This window comes from Lonchura striata, chromosome 3 (assembly GCF_050655825.1).
Source record: "Lonchura striata isolate lonStrDom1 chromosome 3, ASM5065582v1, whole genome shotgun sequence".
NCBI classification, from domain to species: Eukaryota; Metazoa; Chordata; class Aves; order Passeriformes; family Estrildidae; genus Lonchura; species Lonchura striata.
The window spans coordinates 114,386,973-114,410,981 of record NC_140705.1 but is presented as its reverse complement, the minus strand read 5'-3'; the positions used below and the strand labels follow the sequence as shown (position 1 = coordinate 114,410,981).

Sequence of the window (24,009 nt, the reverse complement as noted above, 5' to 3'; positions counted from 1 at the left end):
AGAGAGAAAGAGAGAAAGAGAGAAAGAGAGAAAGAGAGAAAGAGAGAAAGAGAGAAAGAGAGAAAGAGAGAAAGAGAGAGAGGTTTCTGCTTGATCCCAGCCACCTGCGTGTGGCTCAGGGCTCTCCCTGCACTCACAGAACGCAGCAGCCACCTCACCACCCTCTGAAAAACATGCAGTGGCCTCCTCCAGGCATCTCCCCAAAATAAACTCACTCCTGCACGACCTCAGAACAAATTGCATTCTTCTGTGGCCGAGGAACAAGGTGTGTAGAGTCAATCCCCTGCTCCAAGAGCCTGTGAGGCAATGGCATGCAGAGGTACAAGGTTAAAAATATGCCTCTAGAACTAGTGGCTGGGAACTGTAAATACCTTCCAGGCAGTCCTTAGGCACATCAGGAGATGAGCAAGCAAAGCAACTGGAATTTATAAACTTGAATAATTAATTATTCTTTGCAAGGAGAACAAACATTCCCATGTGCCAGCTCTCTTAGAGCCTTTGACAACTGGGCTCCTTTCTGTAAATAATGTTATGTAAGTTTATACATTTCAGTTAGTGCTTGTTCTAGCCTCTTCACAGCCCAAGGATGTTTTCACTCCAGTTTATTATTTCAGCTGTGGACAGATCATTTTGCCCTGGTGCATCTATAATGGGATTTAAATTAAGATGCTTGCAAGCAGTGGAACAGTAGTGAAATAGTGTCTGGAAAACATTGGTACATACCCAGGGAGAATGAAAAAAATAAATTAGCTTTACACTGCAGCACTGGGCAAAGTGTCTGCACCCTTCCCTGCTGGGCAGGACAGGATTCCTCTGTCTGAAGATAAAAGCTGTGAAGGACCAGTGCTGTACCCCAGCTGCATTGCAGGGGTGCTGGAGACATGGTGTAATGGCCATGGGTGCTTTTATTGCAGAGCACGGGAGCACCTTTGAGTCATCCAGCAGCCCTGGAACTGCAGCGTGCTGCAGTCAGAGCTGGCTGAAATGCTTAACCCCAGCGGCTTAATCTCCAGCCATTCCAAATTAGTACAGCTCCATTAACTCCAGAGGACTATTTACATGGGGGAGGTTAAATGTGTACAGCATCAGGCACAAAACCTGCTGTGATTCTGTACATGGGGCAGTGCTTTACTGATTTACAAGGCTAGATCTCATCTCTGCTGGTTTCTGAAGTTTTATTTTTTTGTAGTGTCAGGGGGATTTCTCCATCAAGTAGTATAGGGAAAACCCTTCATCTACTTCAGTTATGTTGCTGATCCAAATCCCTAATGCAGGAGATATCTTCCCTCCATGTCATTCTTCAGTAACTTGTGGCTGTGAGGTTGGATATTAAAACTTCATATGTGGACTATTTCATTTCTCTTTGTCCTGGTTTCTATTTTTGAATTATCGTTTATTATATTATTTATTATCCGCAGATCCCACAATAACAGGAGAAGAGCTTTGTGATCTCCTCCTTTGACTATTGTAATTCTGACGTGCCACATCCTGTACCCTGGATGGGCTGGGCAGGTACAGTGTGTCTAAGTCAGCACTGAGGCATGGTGAATAGCCCGTGGCCTCTGGGGTGGCTTTTAGGAGCACAAATCCACCTGAATGGTTACAGGAGAACAATGGCAGCTCTTGGGGGAAACCAGGTGAGTCATGAGCACCTGGTGGAAGGGATGGTGCAGGACAGGGAGCTGGGAGCGACGCCCCAGGGTGCTGGACAGGTCCCTGCACCCAGGGCTTGTAACTGCTCTCCTGAGAGAGCCCAGAGAGCTGGCACAAATCCCCTCCTGGACAGAGCCTCAGGCGTGCCTCGGAGGCTGCTCCAAAACAGCCCAGGCAGGTCCCACCCCAACGCTGCCACCGTTTAAAGGAGCCCAAGCACTCTCTTCACCCTGGTTTTGGTGACCCTTCCGCTCCTGCCACCCAAAGAAGGAGCCCTCAGCCAGGAGCTCCAGCCCCAGGCCTGGTGGCAAAACACTCAGTGCCTCTGCCTCTGGTGTGCAGCTCCCACGGGCCGAGCAGGATTTCACTGTGGCAGCAGCTGTGCCCAAAGCTGAGAGCTTTGCCCAGGGTTGGGAGTGTTTTGGAAAACCTCCTGCACATGGTGTTGGCACAGCTTCCTTTGCCACCCAGAATCAGCCAGCCTGGAAGCTAGCACCCTCCCAGGACTGGTTTTCACTGGAGTTGAAGTTGGCACTGTGACAGTCCAAGGGAATCTCATCCAAGATGTGCCTGAAATCAAGATGGTTTGGAAAAATTTCAGTGACATGTGAGGACTGGCAGTTTTCCCTCATCTGGGATTTTGCTGGTGCTTAAAACTGCATCTGCTAAAAAGTAAAAGCCAAGCAGAAGGGGTTTAGCTGAAGTGGGTCCAGTACACTTTTTCCTAGGTGTAAACAAAGGAGGAAAGTGACTTTGACTCACCTTTGAAGAGTCTTGGCAGTTTGAAGAGTCTTCTTCAGTTCTGCAGCTCTTCAGGTCTTGCTGCAAAATGCAGTGGGATGCCTCTGAACAGAGGTAAGGAGAGGTGCAAGGAGCTCATGTTTCTGGGACACAAAGATGGTTTGTATAGAGCAGGTGTCTTTTTTGTTTGTTGCAAAATAATTATTGTCCAGTTTCTGCTACTATAGAAATTGAGTTTCAAGTGGATTCTTCTCCATCCTCTTGCATCCTGCACTCTGCACTGCTGTGCCTGCCTTTTGTCTGTGAGGAAAAGGAGCCCCACAAGGAGGCAAAGAGTGCTGGTCACTGCAGCCCGTGTCTGATAAAGGCAGGGACGTCCTTCCAGAGCAGGAAAACCGATTAGAATCCAAGCAGCTCAGGAGTAATTATTCTTGGCAAATGCGAATCAATACCAGCACAGTGCAGCTCTGCCCACAGCTTGCAAATGGCAGCACACAACTCAACAGGGGCAACTTCCTTTGCACAGTCTCTGTGCTGTCCTGCCGGGCCTGCAGCAGCAAAGCTGCAGTGCTCCAGAGGGAAAAAGTGTTCTGAAGCACATGTGCCAATCTCTTCGACTTGAGTGGTTTTGCCAGAGCTGAACCTGCCAGGCACAGCTCCCCATCTCACCAAGGTACAAAAGCAAAGGCAAGGGGAGCAGAAGACCTCTGCAGCACTTGCTGTGCTGGCTGGCCTGGGTGTGGCAGGGGCGGAAGGTGGGGAAATGACCGTGTGAGGAGACCGCTGAAATGTGCTGGTGTTGCTGGCAAGCCTTGCTGACAGACCCTGCCGACCCTGGGAAAGGATCTGCACTTGTCTGAATTCCAGGCTCAAACATCTGGGTGGGAAAAACCAGGTTCATTCCTGGAGGAGCTGAGACGCTCCAGCTTGAATTACTTCACCTTTGCCTTTTAATTTTTTTCTTACTGCCGCTGGAGTTCTCGTATGCCACAGGAGAAATCTTTAGTCTCTAGTCATTATTTACATTTTAGCCTCTTATCTGCTGTTCTTGTTCTCTTTGGTCACAGAAGCACACTCAGGTTTGTCCTGTGCTCTCCAGGTGCCCTCCAGCCACACCAATCTGTCCACAAAAGCCAGGCAGATCGGTACCCTGGATAAGCTTTGGTCCAGCTCAGAAGATTGATTCCAGCTGTCCTGGCCTTACGGAAGGGTTTGGATTCAGGAGAGCCAGGAGGAGGTGTTTCAGTGCCCGTGTGCCTGCAGCATTTTCAGCACGGGGTGGGAGGTGGGTGCTCGTTCCGGACACAGAGGGAGGGCTCTGGGACAGCACTTCCCTCCTGTCAGTGACTCCCAGCCCTGCCAGGCTCAGGGCAAGCAGCTGCTCCGCCTTTCTGCCGAGCTGAGCTGCGGCGGGGGCGAGCCAGCCGCGTTCCCAAGGGCGGCTGCAGGCAGGCACCCGGGAATCCTGGCAACACACAGGGAAATTCCTGCTGCTTTCCCGTGCTGGGGAGGACGTGCCGGCCGCTCCGGGAGCGCTGGGATGTGGCTCCCCGGGAATGCAGCACATGGCCCCTGGGGCGAGCGGCCCACGGCTCGTCCCCTTCTCTCCGCACCTTGGCTGTCCCGCCCCTCTCGCTCTTGCTTTGCTGCAGGGACAGCCAGATAACCTTGACGATTTTATAACCTGAATCTCATTCCTCATTCTCCTTTGCTCCTGGCAATGTACCAATTATTAATTAACAGGCAAATGCTAGAGAAAAGGCCAATGTACATAGCTCACTTCCATTGGTGTAAACACAGCAGTTCCCAGGTCAGGTTTTATTACAGTGAACCCAAATACTGTGAATAAATAGCCTGGGGGAGAAGAAAAAAAACCCAAAAAAATCAAACAAAAAACCCCAACCCAACCAAACCAAACCAAACCAAAAACAAAACCCCAGAAACTATTTTGAACTTGATAAAAAATGAGAATTGAATTTTTTTTTTAAGATTCTATTTTCTGGCTGTTGTGCATGCCACGCTACCTATGGAAAAACTCGGGCAACAAGAATTTGTGTCACCACGCGATGTGACACCCATGCCCTGAAACTTCCCAGTACCCAGCTCCTGGGAAATGCTTGGTGCTCTGTAACTCCCTGACAAGGGCTGTACATTGCATCTCATCATTTGCATCATGATGCTGAGTAAAGGTGGTGCTTTTGAATAGGCAGGCAAAAATGTTATCCCAGATTCAGACCAAATTAAAGCTGCTTCAGTCAAAATGATTTGCTCTCTTTCTCAGGAGAGAGGGAAAAAAAAAATGTTGCAATGATTTACTGCTGTGTCTGTCACAAAACTTGGCTTTACAGACCTGAAACATGAAAACCCTGCTTCTTCCATGGAAGCAAACTGCACACCAACTTTGAGCACACATTTCCCAGGCCTCCCTCGGTTTCACCCCAGCACAAGCAGCCACCCAGGAGAGGTTGCACGTCTGTGCTGAGGTGTGGTCCCTGCTGTCCTGCTCCACCCAGGACCTGCCAATTGGCAGCACCAGGTAAGAACCATCCTGGGGCTGAGGACTTGGTGTGATGCATGGATTTGGATCCAGGGAAGGCTGAGTGGCCTGCTTGGGAGAGCAGGGCTGCAAGGAGAGCCCCCAGCCTCACCTCCCCTGGCGTTTTCAGGGCACGGCTGCTCTGAGCACAGCAGGGCCATCCCAGTCCTGCGGTGCTTTGAAACCTGCTGTGGGCGATGCCAGTGTTGGTTCTAGGTATTTTCCTGCTTTCAGACAACTGCTGAGGCCTGGGTGCTGAGTGGATCAAGGAATACTTTTGGATTAAAACACCTCCCCCATGAAGGCCTCCAAAGGCAGCCCGGTGACCAGCTCTGATTACAGAGGAGCAGGGTGTGGGACTGGGAGGAGGGAGAAATGTCCTTCCCCCAAAGGCAGCAGGCCATTCCAGCATTGACCAACCCTTTTAGCTTCATCGTGTTTTTCCAGGCTCCTTAGCACCCAGTGTCACGGGATGCACTACTCTAGTTTAGATTTTTGGGTTTTTGTTTTTGGTTTTTTTTTTTACAGTTGATCTCAAAACAGATCATTATGAAATCTCCTGTGCAGTGGAGCCAAGCTCCTGGCTGCCAGACACTCAATTCTCCTTTCAAACCCTTGTGTTATTTAATAGACAATGATGTTTGCCAATTTAGGATAATTCCTCCCTTTGCTGTAATCTTCCTGCTCTGATGAAAAGGACAGCTTTACTCAAACGTGAAGTACATATATAAATATTTGAAGAGGGATAAAATATGCAACATCTCTACCAATGCACTGTGAATGGGGATGTTTCTTCCAGAGTCCCGAGCGAAGGTTTTAGAGCAGCTCCAAGAGACTTGCAGCAGGTTTCCTATTGGCACCCAGAATTTAACACACAGAGTATGGGGAGCTGGGGATGTGCAGTGGGTACTGGTGCTGTTTCCCAAACTGGCTGTGTTTAGGGCTGTGCACACCAGCTGTTGAATTGTGGTGAAAATGAGTGCTGTAAAATGGAAGTGAATAACCTGTGTTTCATGGATCACAGAGACATACTTACCCCTCCCTTTGCGATGAAAACTATTTTTAAGGGATCGTGCCAGGTGACATTGAGACAATTCCTTTGGTCGGGCCTCTCCTTATACTGGATTGAGAATGCAGGTGCTAAAAATAGAAACAAATGGCATGTGTTCATTTTCATCCCGTGTAGGATGAAAAGGTGAGAGCTTCACAGTCTGTGGGAATTGTAAATCCGTCTGCTGGTTGCTATTGATCTGTTCACGACAAGATGTGTCCTCTTTGCTGCAGCAGTACACATTTCTATGTTTTATTCCAGTAAGCATCCTGGCTTCCTGAGAGTTTCCTTTGGCCTGCCTGCACAGGGATGTCTGGCTCGCGTTTGTAAGCTCACCAGCGTAGCAAGTAAGCAAACAACAACAGCAAAAGAGATTACTAATGAATGACTCATGCATGATTTAGCATCAGCACTGAAAGGAAATTCTCAAAAACTTTTTCTCTTAGGGAAGCCTTGACAGCTTAAACCACCTCTTTGCTTCTCCCTCCTGGGCTCAGTAACAGAAGCTCCGAAGACTTCCACGGAAAGCTGAGCCAGGTACGAAGAACAATGTTTCTTTCAAAGGAGAAACATTAAAAACTTACGCGGCACGCCATTGCTCGGCGCAGCTCTGGGGTTTTGCCCTTTTGCTCGATGCCGTGAGGGAAAAAATCATGAGGGGAAAACTGTCCGAAGGGAATGGCCGGGGACAGACGGACACCGCGCAGCAGAGCTGGCTCGGGGCCGGTGTCACCGGGGCGGGTGTCACCGGGCCGGGTGTCACCGGGGCGAGTGTCACCGGGGTGGGTGTCACCGGGGCCGGTGTCACCGGGGCCGGTGTCACCGGGGCGGGTGTCACCGGGGCGAGTGTCACCGGGGCGGGTGTCACCGGGGCGGGTGTCACCGGGCCGGTGTCACCGGGGCGGGTGTCACCGGGGCGGTGTCACCGGGGCGGGTGTCACCGGGCCGGTGTCACCGGGGCGGGTGTCACCGGGGCCACCCCCAGGCGGAGGGTGCCCCGTGTGGGGCCGTTCCCGCAGGGAGCGGGCAGCACCCGGCCCCGCTGGAAGGCAACGCAGCGCTGTCTGCCCCCTTCCCCTCGCTCCTCCGACAACACAAACAGCCTTTCCGAGGTAAACTGCTCCCAGTCCTCCAGCCCGGGCCGGGGGCGGCCCCCGGCACGGCGGGACAAGGCCGCGTCCGCCCGCGCGGGCTCCTCAGGGGCGCGGCGCCCCGCCAACCGCAGGGCCGGCCCCGGCGCGCGGGCCCCGCCCCGCCCCGCCCGGCCGCGCGCGCCGCCCGCTCCGCCAATCCGCGGCGCCGGCGGCGGCCCGGGGGGCGGGGCCCGGCGCGCGCCGCTCAGCGCCTCGCCCCCGCCCCCTGCGGCGCGCGGCGGCGGGCGGGGCGCGCGCGGCTCCGCCACAGGGCAACAAGTGAGCGGCGCTCCCCGCCCGCCGCCGCGGCCCCGCGGAACGAGCCCTTCCGCGGCCGCGGCCCCGCGGAACGAGCCCTTCCGCGGCCGCCCCGGCATCGCCCTCCGGTGCGGAGCCCCCGCCCGCTGCGCGGGCCGGCGGAGCCGCCAGGGCCGAGGTGCGGCGGCAGGCCGGGAGCGGGCGGGTGGGAGCCCGCGGCGAGGGCAGCCCGCGGCCGGACAAAGCATGGTGGAGGCGGAGGCGGCGGCAGCGAGAACCCCGGCGGAGCCCCGCGGCAGCCTGGCAAGGTACGGGCGGGGATCGGTGCTGCCGGAGCGGCTGACGAGGGACGGCGGGCGGAAAAAACCCGGTTTTAAACTTGATTGTTGCCTCCCTTGCTTTTTGCAGGTCGTGCGGTTTTCCTGCCCCGTCGCCTCTCGCTTATTTGCGTGGTGACCGCAGTGAGCTGGCGGCGCGGGGGGCAAGCGGCCGGAGCCGTGGATGTGGGTTGTTTTAGAGCTGGTTTTTAGGGCTGGGTTTTAGGGCTGGTTTTTAGGGCTGGGCTTTTCCTGCTCCCCGGCTGGGAGGCGCCGGGCGGCGGCGGGGTGGGGTCACCGCAGGCGGAGTGCCTGCCCCCTGCCCCGGCGGCCGCACATGTTGCGGTGCGAGCACGGCGGGCAGAGGCGCAGTCCGCCGGGCAGGGATGAAACTCAGGCCGGCTCAGCGCACCGTATGTTCGTCCTCGCTTCTTGCGTTCTTTTACCGTTTTGTTTCTGTTCGTTTAGCCGTGGGGAGGCGGCGGTGGTGCTGCCGTGAGGTTTCTCCGGGGAAAGCCGGAGCCGTGGGGCTGCGGCAGCGCCGGGAGCTGCTGCAGTCCGCTCCTTGGCCGGAGGGGAGGGACACAGGGTGGCGGTGGCGGAGCGGGGACATTCGCAGCGCTCCTGGGTCACCTCATTAACCCGCTGCCAGGAGTTGATTATTAACCCCCGCGTCGAGATTCTAGACCGTGCTGAGGCGGTGACACTGAAGCGTAGGCTTTGCTGGACCTGAAAGGGGGAGAAAGCGGTATTTTTGCTGGAGTTCGCCTGAATATACGTGCTCCTTCACGAGATGATGCTTTTCCCTTCAAACTTCCCGACACATCCTCTGCCCCGTCAGGAGGGGGCTTCAGGTGACTCACAGGGATTGTGGCTAAACTGCAGCTCGCGATTCATTAGTCATCCTGCAAAAATTTGTGGTGAAAGTTACTTGAGTAACCCTTTAATCCGACTTCCAGAATGCTCACTGCTGTTGGGGTTGATTATTAAATACTCATCATTAGTTTTAACTACGTAAAATAAGAGCTTGCATGGTTTGGTTGTTGGTTTGTTTTTTTTTTTTTTTTCCTTTTGGGGTTTTCTTCTCTCTCTCCTCCCCCTTTTTTTTTTTTTTTTTCTTTTACTATATTTTGGACAGAAAGACTTGGTTTGGGCACAGAAGAAGTTTAGTCTGGCCGTGGAAAGATCCGTGTGCAGAATTACACGCTAGACATGTCCTCTGCGAATTACTGAGGAAACATGATTACAGCGCACCGTCTTTAAAAGAGAGAGCCCAGAATCCGGTTCTCTCCCCAAGCCGCCCAAAGCGGTTTCGCGTTCTTCTTGCAGTTCCGCTTTGGCGACGAGCTCCGGGGCTGTGGCCGAGGGCGGGGGCGGCAGATGGCACTCGGCCGAGTGGCACGCTCGGGGCTCGGACGGAGAGCCCAGGCTGCTGGCAGAGGCTGCCCTGCCGCTCGGGAGCCGGCCGTGATGCCTGACGAACCGGCGGAGGAGTTCAGTGAGCGCTGAGTTGTTACGAAATGCGTGGAGGAAACGAAACGGAGAATCAGCTTTTCTCATTCGGCGGATTTAATTTGTAATGGTTTGGGGGGGTTTTTGTTGGTTGTTTGTTTTTGGTTTTTTTTTTTTTTTTCCTTCCTGGGGCTGTAAACAACTCGAGAAGATAGATATCTTTAAAAAAACAATACTGCCATGGAGATGGATTAAAATACAGAATGTTTATCTTGTACCTAAAAATGTAATGTTGTCAGAGAGAGTCAAAATGTTTTGGCTTAAAAGAAGCCCTGGTTTTGCTGCTTGCTTTGAACGTGTGACTTGCTACAGATGATGTTGTGCAGTACCGAGCTGTTTGGCTGTAGGGAACCTATGGGTAGAGCATAAAAAATAGAATGTATTTAAAGTAATTTTGTCACCTGTAAAGTGATTTTGCTTGGATTTGTGCTCATTTCTTTTCTTTTTTCCTCACGGTGAGGAAAATGCAGCGAGGTAGCACTGCTGAAGGGAATTGTTTTTGAAGGTCATGCTTTAGATGGCTGGGAGTGCTAGCTGGCTGGCTGATGCCCTGTTTTGTAATAGGTAAAACTCACTAATCTCCCCAGAGATTGCTCCTAACGAGCACCGTGTCACTGGTAGTCAAAAATTTATTGTTGTTGCCTGGAAGCTGCTCCTGAAATTTTTTCACTACTTGTGGGTAATGAAGACGCTGCTGAGGAGATCAGTGGAGCAATGGTGTTTGCTCGGAGAAAAAGCAGTGCTTGATGAGAAATGAGAGTGAATAAAGTGGTGTCATAGTCTGTGTTGGCAAATCTGGGCAATTGTCTGTATGAATAAGTCACAGAATATATGGGGGGTGGGGGGGGGGAGCAGGATTTGAGTCTTCATCTTCCTGCCTACCCTGGCAAAGATTCCTTGGAGAACCAAGTCTTTCGGAGGAGTGCTGCTCCATGGTGACTTGTGTGTGCTGAGACCCTGAGGAATTGTCATTTTACTGCCACCTGGTGCAGCTATGTTCAATCCAGCTCTGACAGTGATTTTTTCCTGCTGGCTGTGCAAATCCACTTGAGGTGGGGAAAAATGGTAGTGACAAAAGGCTGTGTCAGTGCTGATCATGTTTGAAACATAGGATGTGATCGTGTCTCCTACCACTGCCAATATTGTCATTATCACAGCAGTCAGGGCTGGCTTGTCAATGATCAAAGCCTGTATGGTCATATTGCTCCAAATTAACCAGAGGACAGGAAAAAGATTGAGCAGTCCCAATTCAAATCCTCAACCAAGCTCTTTGGTAACTTGTGCTTTCTCCACAGATCACTGAATTTTTGACAAATGTGTCAGCTGATCTTGCAAAATCTTGACTTCAGGCGGGTTGTGAAACTTCTCAGAGTTGGTGACTTGGTGGACCTTTCCTGTGTGCTGTCAGACTTTTGCCTTGTGCTGCCAAGTGACTAAAGCAGCTCTGTTAGAAATACACCGAAGGCTGACATTCCAGATCTTAATCTTTTACTGGATTTGGTTACATTTCCTGTGGTAATAAAACCGTAAACTCCTTATTTTTGAAGAATTTGCAGTCTGCATAGTAGAGGCTGGGAGATTTCTTGTAGGTAGAGCTTAAAGTGTATAATTCTTAGACTTGCCAAGAATAGGCCAAAGGCAGGGTGAATGGAAGATATTGGCAAGAGTGAACTTATTGTGGGAACGAGTTTTCTGTAAAAAGCACAGAATATAGAAAAAAACCACACATTTCATCAAAATAATGAGAATTTTAACTTCTGGTCTTCATGTTAATGTTTCTTGAAGGTCATTAGGGTTGATTTCCTTCCAAAAGATTTTGAAACTATCTTTGTCCTACTCACAGATTGTTGGTTTGGGATTTTTTCTATAGCAGATCTCTTTATTACATTTTCTGTAGTATATCTCTTTATTACATTTTCTATTTTCTTAGTATATCTCTTTATTATATTTTCTGTAACTATGGTAGAAATGCAACAGTAATTTTGAAGCAAGTAGGCATCCATTTACTTTTTAAATTCAAACTTTAATTTTTTTTTTTTCAGGTATATGCATTATTAGTCCCTAATAAATTTTTAAGCAGAATGTTAGCAGTTAATTTAGGAAGAAGGTTGGGTGCATGTGCAGTCACGGGGTTAGTGTTTGGTGTTTCACAGGCTGTGTTCATGTGAGTGCTTATTATGGAATCATAGTTGGAACAGGGATCCCCACAGGGATCGTTGGAGTCCACCCCCTGGCCCTGCACGGGACAGTGCTTCATGTGGTTGGAGAAGAATTTGTGCCTGTGAGTGCGGGTCACAAAAATTCCCGATGTGTTATCCCTGTTCTGCCTTGTTCTGACCCCACAGAGATATATTTAGATGGCTTTATCAGTTCACAGTCGGATCCCTTTATGTAAGCAAGCACCCTTCACGTGCTTACAAAACAGCAGAAAAGAAAGAAAATATGATGATGATGGTAGAATGAAATATAGCCTCTTCCTGTCGTTTTACTATAGAGTGAAGAAGTCACCAACCAAAAGTTGTGGAATAAGTGTCAGACCTGTCCAGTCACATTTTGCTTTTACATAAGAAGCACTGACAGGTACCTGGGATTCGATCCTGCTCTTTGCCTGTGTCTTTCTCGCTGATTTCTTTGAGCCTTTTAGGATTTCAAAAGCCTCCCCCAGTTTCCAGATCACATAAAACCCAGTGAAAAGACTGGATCATTAAACTGTCTTGTGATGAACTGTGCAGAAGAATGAATTGGTGCCTCGTGAGAGGCAATTGGTATTTAAGTAAGGAGAAGAATCCCTGTGTGGGATGGGTGGGGTGCTGAGAGTCTTCATGGGAGAATTGATGAAACAGTTTCCATCAGCAGTTAGTTAAGAAAGCTTTTGTTGTTTGGGAGAAATACAACAGTAAGGATTGAAAAGCATTTAATTTGGAGACAGTTTTGTTCATCTTTGAAATGTAGCAGCTGCTTAATCTTAAACACATCCAGAAGAGTTAGTCTTGAGAGCGAATTAGCCAAATCCCTTCAATTGTAAACCAGCTATCTGGATCAAATGAGCAAGAAATCTTGACTTGTGGCTGGTGATGACTAATTTTCCCCTAGAAGGGTAATTCCCCGAGGCGCAGTGGTTTATGAGGCGGCAGACGCGCTGCCGGTATGGGATTGACAGGCGAGTTTCGGGCGTTGTTGGAGGTTGGTGTACGTGCTGTGGATGCGCGGGCTCCTGCCCGGTTCGCTGCCGGGAGCATCGTGCTGTATCCCGGGGCAGCTGGGAGGCTGGGCCGGTGTCTGTGCTCCCCGCCTTGTGCTGCTCTGTGCAGCTGGCTCGCGGGCCGAATTGAGGAACTAGGCGAGTTGAGAAATAACCTTTTCCGTCTGCTTGTCTTCACGGTTATATGCAGCGTAGCACAGTGAGCCACGTGAAAACGGGAATTCAGGGCCTGAGAAAGGGTGGAATTCTTTTAACTGAGTTTAAGGAGTGCTGCTGCTGAATGCCCAACTGTATCATGAGTGTAGTGCTGGTTTATTTTACTTGAGCAATTATATTTTGTAATCTGGTATTTGAAAGTTAAAAACTGCTAATGGAAAGCTGTCTTTGGGATGGAAATTGTTGTTGCAAACTTATTGTTGATCTGCTTTTGAATAAAAACAATTAAAACCCGTGCAGAACAGGCTTGATAACTCAAACCACTCTCAAGCTTTGTGTATGCTCACCGGTGTGCAGGTAACAGGTACAGAAGCTGCTACACGGATATAGAAGTTTCTAATCGGGTTAGATGCTTATCTGCTGTTAACAAAAACGGGAGTTAGCTGCCTAGCCGGCTTAAAGATCATTTACCAAATCCTCCTGATACTTATATGCATCTTTAGCTACCTAAAGCTGCTGGAGAAATTGTTCCATTTTCCATAAACTTGATAGGCTGGGATGAGATCTGTATCTTCGCTTTTGCAGCTTTGAAGGAGGACAATGAACTTCTCTGCTTACAATTCCACTGATTTTTCTGAACTTTAATTATTTAGAAAGATGAAGACCTTTTCCTGTAAGTGTTAATTACACCTGAAACCAAAACCAGTTGAAGGCAAAAATGTTTTTCATGCATTTGCATTTTTAAATGTAGGTTTTGCATTCTTCAACGTGTGTTTAGCTCAGTACTGTGAGTTCAGAGGCAGATCCCGGAATTCTGATATGAATATTCTCAGTATTAATTTGTTTTGAATTGACTTCTGAGTAACCACATAGCACTGGCAGGGAATATGGCTGGGAATTTTACCCTCCCAGTTGTGTATCCCATCACACAAAGGCAGCAACTTGGGGAAGCCAACTTGAAATCCAGCATTTATTTTTAACCCAAAAGGACAGTGGTAACCAAGGGTAGGTGTTGACTTCATCAGCTGTTCCAAGTTACACCGTTCTTGTTTTTGAAACATAGCTTTTAGTAAAGTGTTTTGTGGGGCAAGGTGGGCAAGAAGACAAAGCAGAGGTGAAATTTTGATGACCTGAGGTGTAGTGCTTGAAAAGGATGGTTTTGGCAGTTGATTAAAGAATGATTGCTCTCTGTGCAGATATAATGGTGGTTGGAATATGGTTAAGGCAGGATTAAGTACTGGTTTTACAATAAAACTGGAAGAGATCAGGAGCAGATGAGTTGTCTTGTTTGTGGAAATTATGGTTATCTGCATTTTGTGTAGGTTTTCTAAATCATGAGTTGTATTTCAAATACAGCACAAAAGTAAGAAGTAAGAGTGTCTGTCCTGCAAACCTTCTCTCCTTAAATGCCTGCTGAAAGCATCAGCCAGATTGGCAGTGTGTTTTATTCATTCTTTCTCACCAGAACTAGCAGGAAGGTGCTTTCTTATCCACTTCCTTGGCTTTCTAGTAATTATGGGCTGATAAGGTGTGGCTGAAACAAAACCCACAGCAAACAGCAGATGTGGGTGGGTCACGCTGGGCCACTCGCTGCCGCCTGACCTGCCTACAGAAAACGCCAGAGAAATTGGGGCCCAGGGTGTACCTTGTAGGGACTAGCGGGCCACACTCCGTGCCTCTGGTGGAGCAGCGCTGGCTGTGTCCCAGGGGCTCTGGATGAGGGTGGCAGCCAGCAGCAGTGTGCTGCTACTTGAAGGCTGAGGCTGCTGGCAGACGGGCTCTGCTGTGGCCCGGCCTGTGCCAGCCTTCCCTCTTGTGCACCATTCCCGGGGGTTGTGCCAATCAGTGATGGGAGCTGCCTGAAAGCTAATTGCTGCTTTGTTGTCGGCTCTTTATGGTCCTCCAGCTAACTGAAATGATTCACCACAGTCAAATCAGTGCGAAGGTAGATGGGACTGTGCAGCTTATGCAGGGGAAGGAATAAATTACAGCAATGAGTCAGCTGTGACTGAAACTGTTTTAAACTGCCGTGGAACTGTGCTCCCCAACTTCTAATTGATGTGATGAATGACAATTAATTTTGTTCCAAGAAATATTTCTCTGCTGACACTCAGTTAAACCCCTTCTCTTGATTCTTTATAATTTACTGTTCTTTCAAGCTGATGCCTGTCAAGTGAAAGCTAAAGTTCTTAAATCAGAAGGTGGCAGCTCCGGGTTATTCTTAACAAATTTACAATGTCGTCATTCTCAAGCTTGAACTGACCTTAGAATGACACGGGAATTTTCTGCGTTAATGAATTGGGAAAAACAGATCACATCTGCTATCACAGGCCCCCCACTACTGGCATATTAAACTTTAATATTCATTTTTATAGTGAGTTCAGTTCTTAAACCAAGACCAAACAACCCAAACTATTTTTGCTGTTAAGCAGGGAAACCAAAACTTTTTCATCTCAAGTTTTTTGTTGGTTTGGGTTTTTTTTTTTTTTTTTCCTGGGTTTGGTTTTTTTTCATGAGCAGTTAGGAACATCTTCATAGCTGTCTAGCTGTGTGGCTGCAGGCATGCCAGTGCAGAATGGTGTTGTTAGCATGATGCACTAATTTATTGAGACATGGCCATTGTTTAAATTGACTTATGTAGGTGTGGTGTACATGTGCAGCAACATTGCTTGTTCATCCCTATGGAAAACCATGACCAAACTCAAGTAGTCTATACCAGTAGAAAAATTGAAATATCCATTAAACCTGGGACTGAGTTTACAGAATATTTTTCATAATAGGCTTTTCTTCCATATACCTTGATCTTCTATAGAAACACAAGAATTCAAATATGCAACTGAACATTCTTTCAGCCAATTCAAGGATTTAATTTTAGCAGGTAAAAAGAAAATTTTTAAGTCTAACTTGCAATGAATTCAGTAGGTACACCATATTAAAATATTTTCTTAATCAAACCCAGAACTTTTGTGAGAGACACCTGCAAATAACTTAAAATAAAGACAGGGTTGAGATAATATGATGATTTACTGGTAGCTGACTTATTTAAAAATGGCTGAAAAAATAGATTATTCTGGTTGAAGGTTTGGGGATTTCAGCAGTTTGGTTTGAGGTTGGAAGTATTCAGTTAGAGGCAGTGGTGAGCAGATGGTATCTCTTCCTTCTCTAAGTGATCTGTCAAGCAGGAATTTCACACAGGGTGGTTTTAAAGAAGTGAAAAGTAAGTTTTTACTGTTGAATGACTTTGTAAAGATAACTTGATGCAAAGATAACTTGGTGGACACTCTGTGGGTGTTGCTGCAGTATTTCTAAGCACCAATATCAAGTCAACAAAACTTCTGTTTCTTAGATGTTACTTTAAATAGCACACCTTAATAGGCAATGTTCTGATAGCTTCTCTTTTCTGCAGAAGGAGCTAGAGGTAGGGAAAGAGCTGAAATTAGTCCAGATGATGGCAGGAAACACAGTAAAACTTACTGTGAAGATTCTGAAATTCTGCTCCTCGGACCTTGGCATTCAGCAGTAAATGAAAGAACTGTTTAGTCTTTTAACAGCACAGTTGAAATCTGATATCAGTTGTGTGTGGCACAAATCAAGTAGGTATTAGAGAGAGGGAGTTTGGAGTTCTTATGAAGCTTTTACAGGCTTGAATGCAATAGGGATTTCCCCACTGGGTTGTAGCAGTTTTTAACAAGTTAACTTCTGGAGTTTCACCAGAATGTCACTGCTCTGAGCAACCCTTGCCGTGAGGAATCTGATTGTTGGAGAAGCAAGACTCTAGATAACAAAAAGCTGCTGCTGTGCAGGTGGGAGCAGCCTGAGAGAGTTCAAGGTAGTGCTCTGTCGTGGTTTGACACGGAAAGAGAATTTCTAGATTCCACTTCACAGCATTCAAGGGAGGGATCACATTTTCATGGGGGCACTGGCGGTGTGCCAGTGTCAAACCATGACATGCTCCCAGATGGCAGCGGTGGCTCAGGGGCTGCACCCTCGGCAGCTGCCTTCAGCCAGCATCTGCTGCAGGCCTGTGGGATAACGCTGTCACCTAATGAAGGCTGGCCCGGGGCAGCAATGTGGTCACTTGTGGCTGGTGCTGGAGAAGAGCCCTGCTGGAACATGCTTCCTCTGCTGGGCTGTGGTTGTGACTTGGGTGAGGTCAGAGAGCCTGCAAGTGGAGTCTTGCTGTGCTCCTGCTCTCCAGAGCCATCCCTTGTGTGGGGTGCATGATGACTTCATGGTCTTTGTGCACAACTGAGTGTTCTGGTATGAGGCACCAAAATCCACTGATATATAACTCTAAAAAAAAAACTCCACTTATTTTTTAAAGTACTAAATTATTTATTTTTGTTGTTGTTACTGTTGTATCAAAAATGACCAGATAGAAGGGAAAGGGCTGACTGATGAAAGTTCATCGTGTAGCTTGTATGGCAAATGTATAGAGAAAATAATGTCATATGTTTTTAATTAATAATTAGTGTTTTCTGAGGGTTCCTCTCTTCTGTGGTAATAGAATAGTGAGCCATTACAAGTTCTTGGTATGGGGAAAAATCAAGCAACCAAGAAAATTCTCAGAAGTTGAAAATACAGAGAGATTTAAAAAACGGTTGGACAAAGTGAGACTAGGTTCAATTACATAAGCAAACATAGCACAAGTGCAAGTCTGGGCCTCTAAAACCTTATCACAGAAAACCAGAGGAGCACTGCTAGACAAATGCCTCACTAACACTGGTTCTCTTGGATCTGGGTGGGGTGTGTTTGGTGGGGTTGTTGGGGTTTTTGGTGTTGCTTTTGAGTGATTTTTGGGCAAAAATGTGCTGAAGATAACTAGTGGGAGATAGAACATGAAGTTACCTTGGCCTTCATTCAAATGTTTTTTATTCTTTATGCTTTGGGCTGTGTTTTAGGAAAATATATGCACATCCTTCCCTAGTCTTGCTATATTTGCTTGGATCTTGAAATTCCATGCCTGAGTTTCACTGGTGTCCTTTAGTATTACAATACTGAAAGATTAGAATTTCTCCCAGAGCTAAATAATATGCTGAAAGACGTCTCAAAGCAAGTATATGCAAATAATTAAAAGTAATGTTAAAATAAACGTCATCTGCTCTGAATTTCAGCGCAGCTTTTCATGCTTTGAGTAGCGTGTTGTTAGTAGTGGTTGCTTTCCTGCAGCTGCAACCTTGTTTCAGGCTGCCTTGGTTGGAGAACACAGAAAACATTGACAGTTTCCAGTGGTAACCACTGTGTCAGACGGGCTTCTGCAGGAGGGCAACATGGATATCTGTTCCATATTCTCCTGTTCTTAAGGCTTTCTTAATTACTGTCATATGAAAGGGGGCCTGTGTAAAATTCTGAGGGGGGAAAAGAGATTTGATGGTGTGCAGTTAAAAAATAAACAGCATTCAGGTTCTTTAAAGCTGGAAATGGCACGGACTTGTTACAACAGCCCGGGGCTCTCAACATCATCTCGTTCCAAAACTGCTGCTGCTCAGTCCAGACATCTCTTGACTCACTGAACAGAGCCGAGCCATTAGACAACTGATTCATCTCACAGGGGGTTAGAAGGACTCCGTGTGGCTTGTGATGTGTTAAGTAGCTAAACCAGTTAATTTTGGAAGCAGCAGTGTCACTCCTGCGTGTGCTGTGGCTGGCACTGGCAGAAGTGGTGCTGCGTGTGCAGCTGCTGTAAGGGATCTGAGGCCCTAAATTGAAGTTACATGGGAACATCCAGATCTGCCCTAGCACCACTTACAGTCTGCAAAGAGAGAAGGGTGGTGATGTCTATTAGATACCTAAATTACAGCTTGGCTTTGCCAGCTTCCTGATGGTTTAGTCCTGGCCCAGTAGGGTGGTAGGTGTGATACCTGCCAGTCATAGGGATTATCTTATTTTTTTGTCAGCCCCAGTAAGTAAATGGGCTTGTAATGCTTGGGTTTGGCAGTCAGATAATGTAGACGTGGTACTCAGCCCACTTAGAAAATACAGCCTAACTCCTGCCCTCAGAAAAGTACTTAGAGTGAAAGGCCATGGCTTTTGTCAGACGTGAAGGAGGTGGAAAAGTTGGATGTTTTACTTTACATTAAATGATTAGATTGGTTCAGCTGCTTGTGGATCCACAGCCTGGAACAGGGTAGAGGCTGGGAGTATTTATTTGTGGTGGTGATACCATTTACTGTGCTTTGTGAGATGGAACCACTGTCATCTCACCAGACTTGTACCTTTTCTGCTGAAAAGCTCTACCAAGTCTAACAGTAAATGGGTTTTTTCTGCTCAGGATGCCTGTCTCATTTGCTGCAGGGAATTGCAGTCATAGTGGACTGAAGGATTTTGTTCGAAATAAAGTCTTTGCAAATTGTGTCATTGTGTCAGAAGAGTCTCAAGTCGAGTATCCAGATGCCTTAGAGGTGTTGAATACTCTGAGCTTGGTAAACTGGGGGCTGTGACAGATGAGCTGTGTGGTGCTGCACATCCTGAAGAATCGAGCTTTGGCTGAGCTCTTGACAATCCCGTGTTTGTTGGCTGTTCCTAGGAGGGACCAGTCACCCTCCAGTTGTCTCCGAGTCCCGGGATCCTAGGTCAGATACCAACTCATTTGTTGCTTAGTGAGAAGTGCTCTTGAGGACAGGGCAGGTAAGCCCTGATGTTCATGTTAGCTCTGTGAACACCACAAACAGGGGATGGCTCCTTCTCCAGCATTTTTGTGTCTAGTGAAAGGGAAACATAGAAAACCAGTGTATTTATCGGTTTTTAGTGGCAGCTAAAGAGGAGGGTAAAGTTTATTCGAAGTCTGTGACCAACCCCAGGGCTTTCTGAACAGTTCAGCTGTTTAGCTTAAGTGATGACACTGACCACATGTGTGATTTTGTCAAAGAAGAAAACTACTTTAAAATTAGAACAGAAACTTCAGAGCTGACAGAGTATAATATGAAATGAAGTAGATCTGGCCTGAGCCTATACACAGATAAATATGCAGATGGTACTTGAGGAAGCACAGACATTTTTCTGAGAGGCTGTGTTTTCCAGGAGTGGCTTTGGATTTCAGTTCCAGAAAAACACCCCCTTTTGGATTTAATAATGGTTATGGGTCAAATAAGAGAAAAAAAGATTACTGATTATTTACTTGCTGCTTTCTTCCTAAGTTTTTAGAAGTTTAGTGTTTAACTTGTTGAGGAGTAAAACCAAGTAAGACTGATGAAACCCTAAGAGACCAAGGGTCAGTGGAGCTCAGGTATCAGGGGATAGCTGAAAAAAAGAAAATAGCAGCAAGTACAAGGTGTACTTTCAGTCTGCCTCCCTGTCTGCTGTTGCTGTGACCTCAGGGCCTGAGGCAGTGCTCACAGCTGGGCTTCCAGCAGTCAGTACAAATTCTTTATTACATTTAGTTTTTCTGATCTGCTAATAATCATTTATATTCCTGGCACATGAAGGTGTCTTTGATGGCAAGTTCTGTGTGTGACTTCAGCATAGTCTTTGTAACCTTCTTATTCTTTCTGAATTATTTGTGGAGCTTGTACATTGATGTACCCCGGGGCTGGTAAACAGTTTGGTAAGCACTGCTCTAGAGGAACACAGTGTCTTCATGTTGTTCCTTTTCTGTATGCCTTGTACCTGCATTCTGACAGCTGTGGAAGAAAGAGGGACTGTTCCATTTTCTCCCCCAGTAAAAAGTGAAAATAGATCACAGGATTTTTAATATGACAAAGATGTGCACATACTCTTCCAAGTCTTGCATACATGGGGGACCTCTCCTTTTTTTTATTTCTTTTCAGGGTTTTTTCCTTCCTAGTAATAATTACACTTCCACTTTCATTTACTGTTTGAATTCCTTTTTTCTAGTTGGAAGGAGAAAAAAATTCCAATTTCTTGTTCTCTTCTCTCTAAATATCAGCAATGCAGCTGGCAAGTTTTGTCAGCCTTTCTTCCAAGGAACAACCAAGTGAAATTGTCAGAAACTGATTGTGTGCTTTAAAATTTGGCTCTGCCTGTTACGTAGTTGGAAGGTGTGAGAGTGCAAGTATAAAAGCTTGAAACCTAATTTAAAAATAACTGACCTTATCATATAGCAATTTATTCTATACCCTTCAGCTCACCTTACTAGCAGAAAAAAAATTTTCTCAGTCTGCCAAGCTGAGGGCTCAGATTCTAATTATTATACAGTCATATGTTTAAAGGGTATCTAAATGAAAAGCAGAAACTGCAGGCTAATTTAGACTTGCCATGAAAAGCTGTGTAACTTTCCTAAGCTGCAGGTGGAAACTTCACATTTGTACCAGCTTACTGATGAAACCCCAAACCATATGTGTATTAGAGACAGATTAGCTTTTGCTTCTTTGGGGGTGTAGTTAACCTTGGTTTTTAGGCTACTAGCTTGCATTTTAAAGTAGTTTGCATTTTTAACGAGATCAAGAACTTGCTGTGAAGAAAGCTAAAAATCTTTTTTTTAATTTATTTCTAGATATGAGAAATGAGTGTTGGACGCAGAAGATTAAAGCTGCTGGGAATTCTGATGATGGTAAACTTTTTTATTTATGTGATTGTGGAAGTCTCGAAGAGCGGCAGCCAAGACAAGAATGCAAAAGGCCGTGTTGTTATACCACGTAGCAAATTCTGGAGGAAATTCACTCCTCACAAAGCTTATTGGAACAAACAGCAACAGAAGCTTGAGCTGCTGTACAACCCTATTCTGTCCTTGCTTTCCAATATGACTGTGGAAGAGAACTTGGTTTCTAACCTGAGTGCCCTTAGTTCCTGTGACCCTGACCCCTTGGTGCACTCAGAGGTTAGTGACTTTGCAAACTTGCCAGAGAGATTCAAAGACTTCCTCCTCTATCTGAGGTGTAGAAATTATTCATTGCTAATGGATCAGCCAAACAAGTGTGAACAGAAACCTTTCCTGCTGCTGGCTATTAAATCACTTATACCCCATTTTGATAGAAGACAAGCAATCAGGGAATCCTGGGGCAAGGAAATAGAATCAGGGGATGTGATAGTCAGAAGGGTCTTCTTACTTGGGCAGACCCCACCAGAAGATCATTTTCCTGACCTTTCACACATGATTAAATTTGAGAGTGACAGCCACCGAGACATTCTCCTCTGGAACTACAGAGACACTTTCTTCAATCTGACTCTGAAAGAGGTGCTGTTTCTGAAGTGGGTCAGCAGTAGCTGTGCAAATGTCCAGTTTATTTTTAAGGGTGATGATGATGTTTTTGTGAATACCAATCAGATCCTGGATTACTTGAAAAGCTTATCAAAGGAAAAAGCCAAAGACTTATTTATAGGTGACGTGATCAAAGATGCTGGACCTCACAGAGAGAAAAAATTGAAGTACTACATCCCGGAAAGCGTTTATGAAGGTTCGTATCCCCCGTACGCAGGAGGCGGTGGCTTCCTGTACTCTGGTGATCTGGCACTAAGACTGAATAATGCATCTGACCAGGTTCTCCTCTACCCTATTGATGATGTTTATACTGGAATGTGCCTTCAGAAGCTTGGGCTTGCTCCAGAAAAACACAAAGGCTTCAAAACATTTGATATCGAAGAGAAATACAGAAATAACATCTGTTCCTACACAAACTTAATGTTAGTGCATAGTAGAAAACCTCAAGAAATGATTAAGATTTGGACACGCTTGCAAGACCCACACTTAAATTGTTAAAGTAATGTGCATAAGTGTCTTAAGTCCAAAAAACTTTGCGAGTTTGGATCACTGAAATTCTGTTTAATAGTTGAATTTTTGCTGTAGACTTTTTCCTGTACTTCTGAAATCAAGAGTAATACTAAAATTTGAAGGGATGGCTTGAAGACTTGGTCCTGACTTTTCCACTGGTGGTCCTGGTAGTCGTTATGTTTCAATATTGGTCTTAATTTTAAAAAAGACTTTGAGGCTATAACTAGCTGTCAGTGACTGGTTAGCTGGAAACAGGGATTGCCTGCCACAATGCATCTTTCATCAGTTGTCATGGTGGAAAATATTTTTCCCTTGAGTAGTGTTTGTGTGTGGAAACCACTGTAAATTCAAAATACACTAGCTGGGGGAATGTAGTTTTACTTTTAGGTATGATACAGTTATAAGACCTTAAATTTTGTTGGTTTTTGTCTTTTTTTTTTTAATTTATAGTTTTCAGTTCTTTTGCACCCTGAAACAGTATTTTTTTTCCCCTTCACTTACAATCCTTTGTGCAAAGTGTATGTGAGTCTGAAGGATTTACCCTTTCATTAGATGAAGCTATTTTTTTTTTACCAAAAAAAAAGCAATATTCTGCTTGAAATGCCCCCTAAGAGCTCAATGTGTAAGGAAAAATAGGAGGTGTTTTTCAGGGCTGGGCAAGTAGGGCTGCCCCTGCCTCAAGCCTACATGCTGAAGCTGACTTATGGCTCATGTTACTTGTGTGGAAAGCTATTCTGGTCAATCCTTGTTTTCTGTTTGGGTACTAAATGTGATCAGGTAGGTTGATTTGCTGGAAATGACTGAAATTGCACATTGCTTCTTGAGAGCATTGTTTGGGTTGCCTGTAAAGCGCTGGTGAATCTAGAATTGTGCACATCCCAAGAGTTTCGAATTCCAAACCAAGCTTTGAAGTTTGCATGAAGCCTCATGTAGAGTTACATGTGTCCTCGAAACTCAGATCTTCTCTATTTCCACATTGTGCTTATAAGAATTACTCTAAATAGTGGTGGCTTTCTTTGTATATGTAGAAGTGCCTGTCTATTTATTGTTCAGATTGAAGACCAAAACATTTTCTTAAATATATTTTGTGTAACATTTTATTTGTATAGTGTTGTCACTCAGATATTTAAATAGAGCATGATATTTTAAATCTGAGAAGTGTAACGTGGTAAATAAAGCTAATTGTTATTTTTGAATTTGGAGAATAAAATGTAATTTAAATATTTCTGGTAGTGCTTCATGTTGACTTGCAGTGCAGTTGCACTCTACATTTCAGAAGTTCAGGAACAAAAGGTTTTATTTGACAGATTTCACTAAGTTTGTGTAGCAGACTATCAAGAAAATGTCATGGCTGTACCTATATTTATTAGATGCTGGAATAGATGGACAACTCTGGTGAAAGCAAGGGGGACATGAAGTGCCTTGGGACAAACAGTATGTACAGAAATAATTGTACAGTACCATTGCTGGTGCAATTGAAAGGACCGAAGGAGTGGATTGAATGGCTGGCACTTGAATTTTTGATTGAAACAACTTGGGCAGCAACACCCTTTTTTGCTTTTTCATCTGCTTTCTTTTCCCTTTGTTTACCTGGAACAAAAGGGGGTGCTTTATTTGTCCAGGGAAAGGTGAGGAGTTCTGGTCTTCCTCCTCTTTGTTCTGTAGATGATCATGTTGACCCCAGCACAGATAAAAGGCTGTGCTGTGAGGTTTGACCCTTGTGCTTTGTCATTCTTCATGGGAAGTGGCACCTTCCTGAGAGTGCTGCAGGTTTTACATGAGT

The 24,009-nt window shown here is 46.2% G+C and overlaps 2 protein-coding genes across 12 annotated transcripts in view; both read left to right on the top strand.

The window, feature by feature from the left end:
* Nucleotides 1–6,141: 6,141 nt before the first annotated feature.
* Nucleotides 6,142–23,449, top strand: B3GNT2 (UDP-GlcNAc:betaGal beta-1,3-N-acetylglucosaminyltransferase 2). Of its 6 annotated transcripts, XM_085577278.1 has the most exons (3): nt 6,142–6,328; nt 6,428–6,518; nt 21,012–23,449. In XM_085577278.1, exon 3 carries the CDS (start codon nt 21,021–21,023, stop codon nt 22,212–22,214), a length of 1,194 nt encoding a protein of 397 aa, XP_085433404.1. In that variant the 5' UTR covers nt 6,142–6,328; nt 6,428–6,518; nt 21,012–21,020; the 3' UTR covers nt 22,215–23,449. The 6 variants fall into 6 exon arrangements, with proteins under 6 accessions (XP_085433404.1, XP_021394312.1, XP_021394313.1 ...); XM_021538637.4 differs by lacking the exons at nt 6,142–6,328; nt 6,428–6,518 and adding an exon at nt 7,482–7,680; XM_021538638.4 differs by lacking the exons at nt 6,142–6,328; nt 6,428–6,518 and adding an exon at nt 7,964–8,102.
* Nucleotides 21,773–24,009, top strand: part of LOC110474866 (uncharacterized) — a 41,582-nt gene continuing 39,345 nt past the window's right edge. For 5 of the 6 annotated variants that reach the window (XM_085577236.1, XM_085577235.1, XM_085577232.1 and 2 more), the window contains exon 1: nt 21,773–21,912. Coding sequence is in view for 1 of the 6 variants with exons in the window: in XM_085577233.1 (XP_085433359.1) it covers nt 21,907–21,912 (6 nt within the window). In the remaining 5 variants the exon portion in view is untranslated. The remainder of the gene's footprint in view (nt 21,913–24,009) is intronic. The other variant, XM_085577233.1, reaches the window with a different exon arrangement.

Bases quoted from the DNA above. Each gene is read 5' to 3' on its own strand.
- B3GNT2 (XM_085577278.1), top strand. From the start codon at position 21,021: ATGAGTGTTGGACGCAGAAGATTAAAGCTGCTGGGAATTCTGATGATG.